Below are 14,592 nucleotides of genomic sequence, written 5' to 3'. Positions count from 1 at the left end.
TTGTTTTGCTTTTTGATTTGTTTCCCCAACCATTGTTTTCCTTTCTTTTTCTTTCTCTTTTTCTTCTCTTTTTTTCTTTTTTCTTCCTTTTTTCTTTTTCTCTTTTCTTTCCTTCTTTCTCTCCTCTCTTTTTCCCCTTTTCCCAATACAACTTGTTTTTGGCCACTTGCAATGAGCAAAATGACTAGAAGGAAAACCTTACCTCAAAAGAAAGAATCAGAAACAGTCCTCTCTCCCACAGAGCTACAAAATCTGGATCACAATTCAATGTCAGAAAGCCAATTCAAAAGCACTATTATACAGCTACTGGTGGCTCTAGAGAAAAGCATAAAGGACTCAAGAGACTTCATGACTGCAAAATTTAGATCTAATCAGGCAGAAATTAAAAATCAATTGAATGAGATGCAATCCAAACTAGAAGTACTAACAACGTGGGTTAACGAGGTGGAAGAAGGAGTGAGTGACATAGAAGACAAGTTGATGGCAAAGAGGGAAACTGAGGAAAAAAGAGGCAAACAATTAAAAGATCATGAAGATAGATTAAGGGAGATAAACGACAGCCTGAGGAAGAAAAACCTACGTTTAATTGGGGTTCCCCAGGGCGACAAAGGGACAGAGGGTCAGAATATGTATTTGAACAAATCCTAGCTGAAAACTTTCCTAATCTGGGAAGGGAAACAGGCATTCAGATCCAGGAAATAGATCCCCCCCTAAAATCAATAAAAACCGTTCAACACCTCGACATTTAATAGTTAAGCTTGCAAATTCCAAAGATAAAGAGAAGATCCTTAAAGCAGCAAGAGACAAGAAATCCCTGACTTTTATGGGGAGGAGTATTAGGGTAACAGGAGACCTCTCCACAGAGACCTGGCAGGCCAGATAGGGCTGGCATGATATATTCAGGGTCCTAAATGAGAAAAACATGCAACCAAGATTACTTTGTCCAGCAAGGCTCTCATTCAGAATGGAAGGAGAGATAAAGAGCTTCCAAGACAGGCAGGAACTGAGAGAATATGTGACCTCCAAACCAGCTCTGCAAGAAATTTTAAGGGGGACTCTTAAAATTCCCCTTTAAGAAGAAGTCCAGTGTAACAATCCACAAAAACAAGGACTGAATAGATATCATGATGACACTAAACTCATACCTGTCAATAGTAACTCTGAACGTGAACGGGCTTAATGACCCCATCAAAAGGCGCAGGGTGTCAGACTGGATAAAAAAGCAACACTGATCTATTTGCTGTCTACAAGAGACTCATTTTAGACAGAAGGACACCTACAGCCTAAAAATAAAAGGTTGGAGAACCATTTACCATTCAAATGGTCCTCAAAAGAAAGCAGGGGTTGCCATCCTCATATCAGATCAACTAAAATTTACCCCGAAGACTGTAGTGAGAGATGAAGAGGGACACTATATCATACTCAAAGGATCTATCCAACAAGAGGACTTAACAATCCTCAATAAATATGCCCCGAATGTGGGAGCTGCCAAATATTTAAATAAGTTAATAACCAAAGTGAAGAAATACTTAGATAATAATACACTTTTACTTGGTGACTTCAACCTAGCGCTTTCTACCCTCGATAGGTCTTCTAAGCACAACATCTCCAAAGAAATGAGAGCTTTAAATGATACACTGGACCAGATGGATTTCACAGATATCTAGGAACTTTACATCCAAACTCAACTGAATACACATTCTTCTCAAGTGCACATGGAACTTTCTCCAGAATAGACCGCATACTGGGTCACAAATCGGGTCTGAACCGATACCAAAAGATTGGGATCGTCCCCTGCATATTCTCAGACCATAATGTTTTGAAATTAGAACTAAATCACAACAAGAAGTTTGGAAGGACCTCAAACACGTGGAGGTTAAGGACCATCCTGCTAAAAGATGAAAGGGTCAACCAGGAAATCAAGGAAGAATTAAAAAGATTCATGGAAACTAATGAGAATGAAGGTACAACCGTTCAATCTTTGGGATGCAGCAAAAGCAGTCCTAAGGGGGGAATACATCGCAATACAAGCATCCATTCAAAAACTGGAAAGAACTCAAATACAAAAGCTAACCTTACACATAAAGGAGCTAGAGAAAAAAATCAGCAAATAGATCCTACACCCAGCGGAAGAAGAGAATTAATAAAGATCCAAGCAGAACTCAACGAAGTTGAGACCAGAAGAACTGTGGAACAGATCAACAAAACCAGGAGTTGGTTCTTTGAAAGAATTAATAAGATAGATAAACCATTAGCCAGCCTTATTAAAAAGAAGAGAGAGAAGACTCAAATTAATAAAATCATGAATGAGAGAGGAGAGATCACTACCAACGATTTTAAAAACATCGATACAAACGATTTTAAAAACGTATAATGAACAGCTATACGCCAATAAATTAGGCAATCTAGAAGAAATGGACGCATTCCTGGAAAGCCACAAACTACCAAAAGTGGAACAGGAAGAAATAGAAAACCTGAACAGGCCAATAACCAGGGAGGAAATTAAAGCAGTCATCCAAAACCTCCCAAGACACAAAAAGTCCAGGGCCTGGGATCCCTGGGTGGCGCAGCGGTTTGGCGCCTGCCTTTGGCCCAGGGCGCGATCCTGGAGACCCAGGATCGAATCCCACGTCGGGCTCCCGGTGCATGGAGCCTGCTTCTCCCTCTGCCTGTGTCTCTGCCTCTCTCTCTATCTCTCTGTGACTATCATAAATAAATAAAAAAAAATTTAAAAAAAAAAATTAAAAAAAAAAAAAAAAAAAGTCCAGGGCCTGATGGCTTCCCAGGGGAATTCTATCAAACGTTTAAAGAAGAAACCATACCTATTCTACTAAAGCTGTTTGGAAAGATAGAAAGAGATGGAGTACTTCCAGATTCGTTCTATTAGGCCAGCATCACCTTAATTCCAAAACCAAAGACCCCACCAAAAAGGAGAATATAGACCAATATCCCTGATGAACATGGATGCAAAAATTCTCAACAAGACACTAGCCAATAGGATCCAACAGTACATTAAGATTATTCACCATGACCAAGTAGGATTTATCCCCGGGACACAATGCTGGTTCAACACTCGTAAAACAATCAGTGTGATTCATCATATCAGCAAGAGAAAACCAAGAACCATATGATCCTCTCATTAGATGCAGAGAAAGCATTTGACAAAATACAGCATCCATTCGTGATCAAAACTCTTCAGAGCGCAGGGATAGAGGGAACATTCCTCAGCATCTTAAAAGCCATCTACAAAAAGCCCACAGGAAATATCATTCTCCATGGGGAAGCACTGGGAGCCTTTCCCCTAAGATCAGGAACAAGACAGGTATGTCCACTCTCACCACTGCTATTCAACATAGTACTGGAAGTCCTAGCCTCAGCAATCAGACAACAAAAGGACATTGAAGGCATTCGAATTGGCAAAGAAGAAGTCAAACTCTCCCTCTTCGCCGATGACATGATACTCTACATAGAAAACCCAAAAGCCTCCACCCCAAGATTGCTAGAACTCATACAGCAATTTGGTAGCGTGGCAGGATACAAAATCAATGCCCAGAAATCAATGGCATTTCTATACACTAACAATGAGACTGAAGAAAGAGAAATTAAGGAGTCAATCCCATTTACAATTGCACCCAAAAGCATAAGATACCTAGGAATAAACCTAACCAAAGAGGTAAAAGATCTATACCCTAAAAACTATAGAACTGAAAGAAATTGAGGAAGACACAAAGAGATGGAAAAATATTCCATGCTCATGGATTGGCAGAATTAATATTGTAAAAATGTCAACGTTACCCAGGGCAATTTACACGTTTAATGCAATCCCTATCAAAATACCATGGACTTTCTTCAGAGAGTTAGAACAAATTATTTTAAGATTTGTGTGGAATCAGAAAAGACCCCGAATAGCCAGGGGAATTTTACAAACGAAAACCATATCTGGGGGCATCACGATGCCAGATTTCAGGTTGTACTACAAAGCTGTGGTCATCAAGACAGTGTGGTACTGGCACAAAAACAGACACATAGATCAATGGAACAGAATAGAGAACCCAGAAGTGGACCCTGAACTTTATGGTCAACTAATATTCTATAAAGGAGGAAAGACTATCTCCTGGAAGAAAGTCTCTTCAATAAATGGTGCTGGGAAAATTGGACATCCACATGCAGAAGAATGAAACTGGACCACTCTCTTTCACCATACACAAAGATAAACTCAAAATGGATGAGAGATCTAAATGTGAGACAAGATTCCATCAAAATCCTAGAGGAGAACACAGGCAACACCCTTTTTGAACTTGGCCACAGTAACTTCTTGCAAGATACATCCGCAAAGGCAAAAGAAACAAAAGCAAAAATGAACTATTGGGACTTCATCAAGATAAGAAGCTTTTGCACAGCAAAGGATACAGTCAACAAAACTAAAAGACAACCTACAGAATGGGAGAAGATATTTGCAAATGACATATCAGATAAAGGGCTAGTTTCCAAAATCTATAAAGAACTTATTAAACTCAACACCAAAGAAACAAACAATCCAATCATGAAATGGGCAAAAGACATGAAGAGAAATCTCACAGAGGAAGACATGGACATGGCCAACAAGCACATGAGAAAATGCTCTGCATCACTTGCCATCAGGGAAATACAAATCAAAACCACAATGAGATACCACCTCACACCAGTGAGAATGGGGAAAATTAACAAGGCAGGAAACAACAAATGTTGGAGAGGATGCGGAGAAAAGGGAACCCTCTTACACTGTTGGTGGGACTGTGAACTGGTGCAGCCACTCTGGAAAACTGTGTGGAGGTTCCTCAAAGAGTTAAAAATAGACCTGCCCTACGACCCAGCAATTGCACTGTTGGGGATTTACCCCAAAGATTCAGATGCAGTGAAACGTCGAGACACCTGCACCCCGATGTTTCTATCAGCAATGGCCACAATAGCCAAACTGTGGAAGGAGCCTCGGTGTCCATCGAAAGATGAATGGATAAAGAAGATGTGGTTTATGTATACAATGGAATATTACTCAGCAATTAGAAACGACAAATACCCACCATTTGCTTCAACGTGGATGGAACTGGAGGGTATTATGCTGAGTGAAATAAGTCAATCGGAGAAGGACAAACAGTGTATGTTCTCATTCATTTGGGGAATATGAATAATAGTGAAAGGGAATATAAAGGAAGGGAAAAGAAATGTTGGGAAATATCAGGAAGGGAGACAGAACATAAAGACTCCTAACTCGGGGAAATGAACTAGGGGTGGTGGAAGGGGAGGAGGGCGGGTGTTGGAGGGGAATGGGTGACGGGCACTGAGGTGGACACTTGATGGGATGAGCACTGGGTGTTTTTCTGTATGTTGGTAAATTGAACACCAATAAAAGTTAATTTAAAAAAAAAAATCCAACACACACACAAAAAAAAAAATAAAGAAAGAAAGAAAAAAAATTAATTTATTAAAAAATAAAAATAAAAATAAATTTATTAAAAAAATAAAATAAATTAAATTAAAATAAATTAAAAAAAAAAAACAAAACAAAAAGGAAATAAAGGGAAAAGGAGAAAAAATGAGTGGGAAATATCAGAAAGGGAGACAGAACATGAAAGACTCCTAACTCTGGGAAATGAACTAGGCATGGTGGAAGGGTAGTTGGGCGGCGGGTGCGGGTGCCTGGGTGGTGGGCACTGAGGTGGGCACTTGACAGGATGAGCGCTGGGTGTTATTCTGTAAGTTGGCAAATTGAACACCAATAAAAAATAAATTTATAAAAAAAAAAGATTATTCCTGGTACATTATCATGGTTCTAGGCATGAAAACTATAGAACACTTGACAAATTTAAGTGTCATTCTTGTGTATAGGCCATGCTAATCTTCTCTTTATCTTTCTAATATTAGTATATGAGCTGCCAAAGTGAGCACTTAAGTTACTTTTCTATTATTACCATCACTTGGGGTCTACTTCAATCGTCTGATTTTTCTCCTGGTTTATAGGTCACACTTTTCTGATTCTTCTTTCATCTAGCAATTTTTTTTAAAGATTTTATTTATTTATTTATTTGAGAGAGAGAGAGAGAGAAAATGCATGCGTATAAGCAGGGGAAGGGGCAGAGGAAGAGGGAGAGAATCTCAAGAAGATGCCCCACTGAGCACAGAGCCCAACATGGGACTCAATATTACAACCTGAGATCATAAAATGAGCTGAAATCCAAGACCAGATGCTGAAGAGACTGAGCCACCCAGGTGGCAACTTTTATCAGATATCAAACATGTTAAGTTTCTAGATTTTGTTGTCTTTTTTTGTAAAGGAGTGCTTAGATTTTCTCTGACAATAGTTACCTGCCCACAATTATATGGTCAACTAATCTTCAACACAGAAGAAAAAAAATATGCAATGGAAAAGTCTCTTCAACAAATGGTGCTGAGTCTGGGAAACTAACAAGAGGTAGTGGAAAGGGAGGTGGGCAGGCGGTTGGGGTGACCGGGTGATGGGCAATGAGCGGGCCACTTGGCGGGATGAGAACTGGGTGTTAATGCTATATGTTGGCAAATTGAACACCAATAAAAAAAAAAATTAAAAAAATACACACACAAAAACAAATCGTATTGAGAAAACTAGACTACTTTCTTACACTACACACAAAAATAAATTCAAAATAGATGAGGGACCTAAATGTGAGACAGGAAACTATCAGAATCCTGGAGGAGAACACAGGCAGCAACCTCTTTGACCTCAGCTCAAGCAACTTGTTACTAGACATGTCACTGGGGGCAAAGGAAATAAAAGCAAAAATAAACTACTGGGACTTCATCAAGATAAAAAGCTTCTGCATAGTGCAGAAAACAACAAAACTAAAAGCCTATGGAATGGGAGAAGACATTTGCAAATGACGTATCTGATAAAGGGTTAGTATCCAAAATCTAAAAAGAACTTATCAAACTCAACACCCAAAAAACAAATAATCCAGTTAAGAAATGGGCAGAAGACATGAAGAGACACTTTGCCAAAGAAGATATTCAGATGGCTAACATACACATGAGAGCATGCTCAACATCACTCATCCTAAAGGAAATACAAATCAAAACCACAATGAGAGCACCTCACACCTATCAGAATGGCTACAATTAACACCACAGGAAGCAACAGACGTTGGCAAGAATACAGAGAAAGAAGAGCCCTCTTACATTGTTGGTGGGAATGCAAACTGGTGCAACCACTCTGGAAAACAGTACAGAGGTTCCTCAAAAAGTCAAAAATAGAACTACCCTATGATCCAGCAATTGCACTACTAGGTATTTACCAGAAGTATACAAAAATACATTCCAGGGGTGCATACACCCTGATATTTATAGCAGCCTTATTAACAATAGCCAAACTATGAAAAGAGCGTAAGGGCCCATCAACTAATGAATGCATAAAGAAGATGCAATACACACACATACACACACACACACACACACACACACACACACACACTGGAATATTACTCAGCCATCAAAAGGAATGAAATCTTGCCATTTGCCATGACATGGATGGAGCTAGACTGTATTATATTAGACAAAGTAAGTCAGAGAAAGACAAATACTATAGGATTTCACTCATATGTGAAATTTAAGAAACAAAACAGATGAACGTATGGAAGGGGGAAAAAAAAGAGCAGAGGAAACCGGTTGATGCAGGGAGGTAGAAGGGGGTTGAGCTACATGGGTAATGGGTATTAAGGAGGGTACTTGTGATGAATCCTGGGAGCTGTATGTAAGTGATGAATCATTAAATTCTACTCCTAAAACCAGTATTACACTATGTGTTAACTAACTAGAATTTAAATTAAAATTTGGGGGAAAAAAGTTAATTTATTTTCAGAGCAACTTAACCATTAGCTATTTCAAGACTTGTTTTTAAGTTTTGTTAGGACTGTCCTAGAGAAGCCTTTATTTCAGGACTCATTTAATCTTTTCTACCACCTGTATTGAATGCCTGGGCTATTAAGTACTCTAATACTAGAGTTTCAAACAGTATTGGAACTCTAGTATTTCTAAACCCTGTGTGACCTCCAAGTTATTTGGTTAGCATCTCCTTGGTATTTGTTCTTTCTTAAACCTCAAGGAGTCTTACCCTAGGCATTCACTGCTCACTAATCAGCCAAAGACTCAAGAAACACTTAGGAAGATTTCTGGAGGCCTTTCTAGATGTAGCTGTCATCTCTGCATTACTTTGCCTCATAAATTCCATAAATTTTGTCCCATACCACAATCATACCAAACTCTTGATTTCTATCTCCTCAGTTCAATGAAATTGCTGTACTGTATACTTGGTTCTCTTTCAGGGATGGGAATCTTTGCTTCCTTCTGCATAATGCCTAGAAAAACTTTTGAATCTTTCCTACCCCACATTTTCTATTACAAATGGCTAGAGGGCTAGTCTCGTATAAGTGACTATGTCATGGCTCCAAGAGTGTAAGTTTCTACTTATATAATTTTCTATCATGTCTTTTTCACTTATAATAATAACATGCAAATATACTACTGTCTGGTTATTTCAACATTATTTAACATTTCTCTATTGCTGGATCTCTTGGTTAGTGTTATTTGCTATTGTAAATAATAGTGTGATGAAGATCTCTTACTCAAACAAATGTTTGGATATAATTTTAAAATTAAAAAGGTAGACTACTTAAATGTTTATCAATAGGGAAGTTGCTATTTAAATTACTTCTACATTCATTTATTATTAAGTATAGAGGCATACGTTAAGGGTTGAACTGTCTCCTAAAAAGAGAGGTTAAAGTCCTACTAATCTCCAGTACTTCAGAATGCAACCTTATCTGGAAATAGAATTGTTCCTACTGTAGTTAAGATGAAGTTATTAGGTGGACCTTAATATAATAGGACTGGTGTTCTTTGATGAAAAGGGGAGATTTGAACACAGATATAGAAAACAGTGTAAAGACACACAAGGAGAAGATGGTTATCTGACAGGAGTGATGCATTTACAAGCAAAGGGATGCCAAGGGTTGGCAGCACATACCAGAAGCTAGAAGCAAGGAAGAACCCTCACCTACAGCTGTCAGAGAAAACATGGCCCTAATAACACCGTGATTTTAGACTTCTAGCCTCCAGAACTGAGAGACAAACATTCCTGTTGTTTTAAGTCACCGGAACATACTCATAACATATGAGTCATACTCATAACAGTGGAACTCTGTTATGAGTACTAGGAAACTAATATGTCATACAATAAAGATTATGTGATTATTAAAAATCATGTTAAAAAACTTTCTAAAATATGGGAAAATGTACATCACAATGTCTGAAACAGGTACTATTATTATTCCCATTTAACAAATGTGAAAAATGAGGTCCTAGGCTTAAAAATTTGCCTAGGTTGGCTGCAACATGATTTGAATCCAGGTAGACCCCTATGTGCACTTAACTTCTATGCCATACTATGTCTTAATTATTAAAAGTTATAAACAGCATTAGAACTCTCAATGCAAACTGAGAAGTCAGTTCTATTTAAATATAAACAAAATAAGCCTGGGAAGCAAGAATGCAGAAACCTGAACTAAGCTGGAGATAAAATACTCTAACATTCGCCAAATACAGTGCATTTTACTCATTGTCTTTTTTTTTTTTTTTTTTTTTAAGTAATCCGTATTCCCATTGGAGGGCTTCAACCTATGATCAAGAGCCTCATGCTGTACTTACTGAGCCAGCTAGGTGCCCCTACAGTGCATTTTATTTTAATTTAATTAGTTTATATTAGTTTTTTTTTTAAGTAATCTCCACACCTAATGTGGGGCTTGAACTTACAACCTTAAGATCAAGAGTTACATGCTCCACCAACTGAGACAGCCAGGCACCCCCATCTACAGTGCATTTTGTTTTTTTAATTTTTAATTTTTTTTCAAATATATATATTTTTTAATGCATGAGAGACAGAGAGGCAGAGACACAGACAGAGGGAGAAGCAGGTTCCATGCAAGGAGCCCGATGCAGGGCTCAATCCCAGGACCCAGGACCCAGGGACCAGGGACCATGCCCTTGGCCGAAGGTAGATGTTCAACCACTGAGCCACCCGGGTGTTTTTTTTAAGATTTTATTTATTTATTCATGAGAGACAGAGAGACAGAGAAAGGCAGAGGCAGAGGGAGAAGCAGGCTCCCCATGGAGCAGGGAGCCCAATGTGGGACTTGATCCCAGGACTCCAGGATCACAACCTGAACTGAAGGCAAATGCTCAATCAACTGAGCCACCAAGTGCCCTACAGTGCATTTTAGAATAAATTTTTCAGAGTAGCCAATCCACAGAGTAAACTTAAAAGAACACCTATACCTAAAAAGTAGTCAGAATAATAAACACCTCTATGAAAATACACTATTCTTTGTTATGTTTTATTTTCTCTTATAAAACTGTGAAAAGTCCATTCCTTGAGTAACGAGGAAAAAAGCCTAGAGATTAGAGGCTGAGTATACCATGGGACAGGCCATTAAAAAAACTAGAGAGTTCTCAGAACCTGTAGGGATAAAAAAAAGGAAATTTTTCTATCACAGGCAGCTTATGTTTATAAATGAACTGGGAAATTAGTAGAAAGGGTCAGAAAAGCTTCTAGGTAGAAGTTTAGTTGAGTACAAAGCAGTTTTATATGTCACATCCCATTCCCTAAACCCTCCTCCCCTACCAACTGGGCATAAAAGAGCTTTTACTGAGTTGTCTTTTTGAAGTATGCACCGAATTTTCAGCAAAGAGTAAGAAAGTATCTAATAAAATGTTACTGCTATTTCTTACAATACTATTGTTAAAAATAATGCTCATTTTGAGGCCGTTTTTAATATCATCCCTATTGAGGTCCTATAAAAGAAATTTATCTCCCTATGAGGATACGGAATGGTTTTTCCTCCTTATACAGAAAGAGAATCATGTAGCTGATTATTTGCAGCCCATCACAAAAAGAACATGAATCACCATGTATGGTCTACATATTTACATTCTACTATTTTCCTTATAGACTTTAAATTCCTTTTCAAATTATTTTTCCTTGATCTTGATTTCTAATTTCAAATATTGTAATTAATACTCAATTAAAGTGTTTCTACTATTAAAGTGTTTCTTGTGGGGATCCCTGGGTGGCGCAGCGGTTTGGCGCCTGCCTTTGGCCCAGGGCGCGATCCTGGAGACCCGGGATCGAATCCCACGTCGGGCTCCCGGTGCATGGAGCCTGCTTCTCCCTCTGCCTGTGTCTCTGCCTCTCTCTCTCTCTGTGACTATCATAAATAAATAAAAATTGAAAAAAAATTTAAAAAAAAAAGTGTTTCTTGTATAATGTTTCAAATCATTTATGGAATAAGTTTTTACTAATAACCAAAGAGTTGTAGCACAACCTTCAAAAGAGTGATACAGAATCTGATCTAAATTCTTGCTACTCTAGGGACGCCTGGGTGGCTCAGCGGTTAAGCAGTTTGCCTTTGGCTCAGGGCATGATCCTGGAGTCCCCGGATTGAGTCCCACAACGGGCTCCCTGTATGGAGCCTGCTTCTCTCTCTGCCTGTGTCTCTGCCTCTCTCTCTCTCTCTCATGAATAAATAAATAAAATCTTTAAAAAAAAAAAAGTTTAAATTCTTGCTACTCTAGAGACCATGGGTGCTGAGAGCAATGTCTTAAACAATGGAATTTTACATAGATGAGGGTTGGGCACTGGAATGAACCATAAACATTGGATCACCATAAAATTTTTGCTTAGCCTATGGGTCCACGGTAGGCTCCTAATCTTCATATCCCATGAGGTCAGAACAGTGCCTCATTCAGTGTCATTCAGTACCTAGTATTACTAAGCTAATTCTGAAAGAATAAATTTAGTTTATACTCTAACATTCTCTCTTTTTTTAAGTAATCTCGCTGCCCAATGTGGGGCTTGAACTCATGACTCTGAGATCAAGAGTCACATGCTCTATTGACTGAGCCAGCCAGGCACCCCTAAAGATTCTCATACATCTTTTAAAATCTGTGTCCTTAAAAAAATCACTTCAATATACTATTTAAAAATGGCTTTCCTGTCTAAAGAGAAGTTCACCGGAAAAAGAAAAACATAGTTCTTTTTGGTACATACGATTCTTGCTGCAGACATGTTGCATGGCCCAAACTGCCCATAGCTGGACTCCTGGTGTTGTAAAACAGCCAAGTAATGGGAAAAATGGATTAAAGGACCTAAAATTTCAAAAGATAAGAGAAAAGTTATATCCTATACTTAGTGTCATTTTCTAAAGCAATAATTCCTAAGCTTTTCATTCTAGAAATTTCATCCTACCATTATACTAATATAAGTGAACCACAGAACATATTTTCTTTGTCTTAGCCATTTGAGAAAGAAGTATATTTGGATAAAAGTCTTGGTGCAAAAGATGGAAAGTGATCAGAACAAGGTACTAACAAAAGTTTTTTTTTTTTCAAAATTACTCTTTTGGGGGCACCTGGGTGGCTCAGTTAAACGTCTGCCTTTGGTTGAGGTCATGATCCCAGGTTTCAGGGATCGAGCCCCCCAACCAGACTCCCCTGCTCAGGGAGAGTCTGCTTTTCACTCCATCCCTCCCTCTGCTCATGCTCTCTCTCATAAATAAATAAATAAATAAATAAATAAATAAATAAATAAATAAATTTTTTTTTTTTTTTAAAGGACTTTTTTCTTTGGTTTGAAGATAAACATTTGAAGAGTAGCAGACCTTGATTTGGAAACTTAGAAAAGGAGAAGTCAGTTGATAACAAACTGACAGAGAACACCATGACGGTCTACAATTAGCCTATTTTTACTGGTCTTCTGGTCCAAATAGGTAGAACACAAGTTGGGGGAATCAAAAATGTTGGCAGTATCAGCATTTATGAAGTAGAGAACAAAAATAAGATAGAATAATATTATTTATGCAGCAATATGGAGTACTTCAGGTAATCTGTAACTTAGCTATCAAGTCACCTAATTGTCATAAAGAGTTAGACATCCTATATGCACCTTAAGAAATTATTATAAACTGTTTCCCCAAACTAACCTGGTGCTACTTCTAGGCCTTTCAATGTGTCATCTTGTCCTGGACCTCTTTTCATTAACACATTATTTCTTCTTCCTAAAATCTCCTGCCCCTTAGTTATCTCTCAAAACTCAGCTCATAATCTACTTCTTCTGGAAGCTTTTTACCACTTTCCAGTGCATTTAAGTTCTGTCATCTTTACTTTCATAGAATTCTATTCATATAACTAGCTTAACAGTGAATTATATCTGATTCACATTTTGTTGTCCCTCACTAGACTGTAAGGTTCTTTTATTTTCTTAAAAAAGACTTATTTGAGAGAGAAAGCATGAATGGGAAGGACAGAGGGGGAGAGAAAATCTCAAGCAGACCCCACCATGGCTCCTCACAGCTCAAACTCACAACCCTGAGATCACAACCTGAGCTGAAACCAAGAGTTGGACACGCAACCAACTATGCTACCCAGGCATCCCAGCTGTAAGGTTCTACTGTGTAGGCAACATATCTTACTCATCTTTGAATTTCAAGAACACAGAACAAGTCCTTGGCACTTGGCTTCAATAAATGTGGAATGAAGGAAGAATTAATGAATAATAGGTAGCAGAAAAAAAGTAAAAATACTTTGATCTTTTTAAAAGCCAGTAAAAGGATAGATGCCTGAGGGAAAATGCATTATGCATCTAGTAGGAATGATCTCTAAGCAAGCAGAATGACAGTTACTAGCTTTATATTAGTTTTCTTGCTAATTACCTGTATGCTACCATCTCACACTCTGGAGTTGGCCATTTCAAAATAGCTGAATGCTGCAAGACATAAGACACACAAAAAAAGAATACAATATTTATTTGGCACTGCATTATTGCATTATGAGACTCTGATAGTTTAACTATTATTAATGCTGTTTGTATGCTTCTAGAAAATACCAAATGACCCTACCAGATCATCCAGAAGAGAATTCCTCTGGCTACGGCTCAATGTCCAAGCTTGTTCCCCTCTAGATATTAAATGGGCAATAATTCCAGCTGCGAAGTAACTAACTTCCACTTCAACACTATGTAGGAGGCTACTGATGTGGTCTATAAAATCTTTCCACATTAATTCAGAATGCAATTCTTGTACTTCAGCTATATTATTCTGGAAAAAAAAAGAAGATATAAAAATTAAAGTCATATGAATATGATCCTGTGCATTCTAAGAAAAATCCTGCTCTACTAAAATAACTTCACCTTTTGTGCATATGCCAATACATGTTTAAATCATTGCAATCTCTGTTCCTTCTTAGAATGGCTTCTCTTGGAAGTACATAACAACACCTCTATTCACATGGGAAACAACTGAGGCGGCTTCCAATTTAGACTGTGGATCTCCCAAAGGATGTAACATCTAACTTACTACTCTGGAGATTAATCCTCATTCTTAAAACTTCATCTGATCTACTATGAAATAGTAATTTTCCTCCTAACATGTTGATTCCATTTCTTAAGAACCAAGACCCTGAACCTTTGATTGTTAAGAGACTAGTCACTCCCTCACTTAAGTCATTCTAGAATAAATCAAAGTGAAAGGCATCTTT

General features: G+C 38.0%; 1 protein-coding gene and 1 non-coding gene across 5 annotated transcripts in view; both read right to left on the bottom strand.

Annotated features, from left to right (window-relative positions):
- ZYG11B (zyg-11 family member B, cell cycle regulator) overlaps positions 1 to 14,592 on the bottom strand; it is an 83,683-nt gene that overhangs the window by 5,682 nt on the left and 63,409 nt on the right. For all 4 annotated transcript variants that reach the window (XM_041738442.1, XM_041738444.1, XM_041738443.1 and 1 more), the window contains 3 exons: positions 13,956 to 14,153; positions 13,770 to 13,822; positions 12,110 to 12,207 (listed from right to left, as the gene is read on the bottom strand). In XM_041738442.1, the coding sequence (XP_041594376.1) occupies positions 12,110 to 12,207; positions 13,770 to 13,822; positions 13,956 to 14,153 (349 nt within the window). The remainder of the gene's footprint in view (positions 1 to 12,109; positions 12,208 to 13,769; positions 13,823 to 13,955; positions 14,154 to 14,592) is intronic.
- Positions 5,819 to 5,925, bottom strand: LOC121481738. The gene has a single exon (XR_005985396.1). It is a non-coding gene; the product is annotated as a U6 spliceosomal RNA (small nuclear RNA).

The sequence above is a fragment of the Vulpes lagopus genome, chromosome 23 (genome assembly GCF_018345385.1).
Source record: "Vulpes lagopus strain Blue_001 chromosome 23, ASM1834538v1, whole genome shotgun sequence".
NCBI lineage: Eukaryota > Metazoa > Chordata > Mammalia > Carnivora > Canidae > Vulpes > Vulpes lagopus.
Note: the sequence above shows the minus strand (reverse complement) of the source record. Positions and strands in the feature narration are given on the sequence as shown.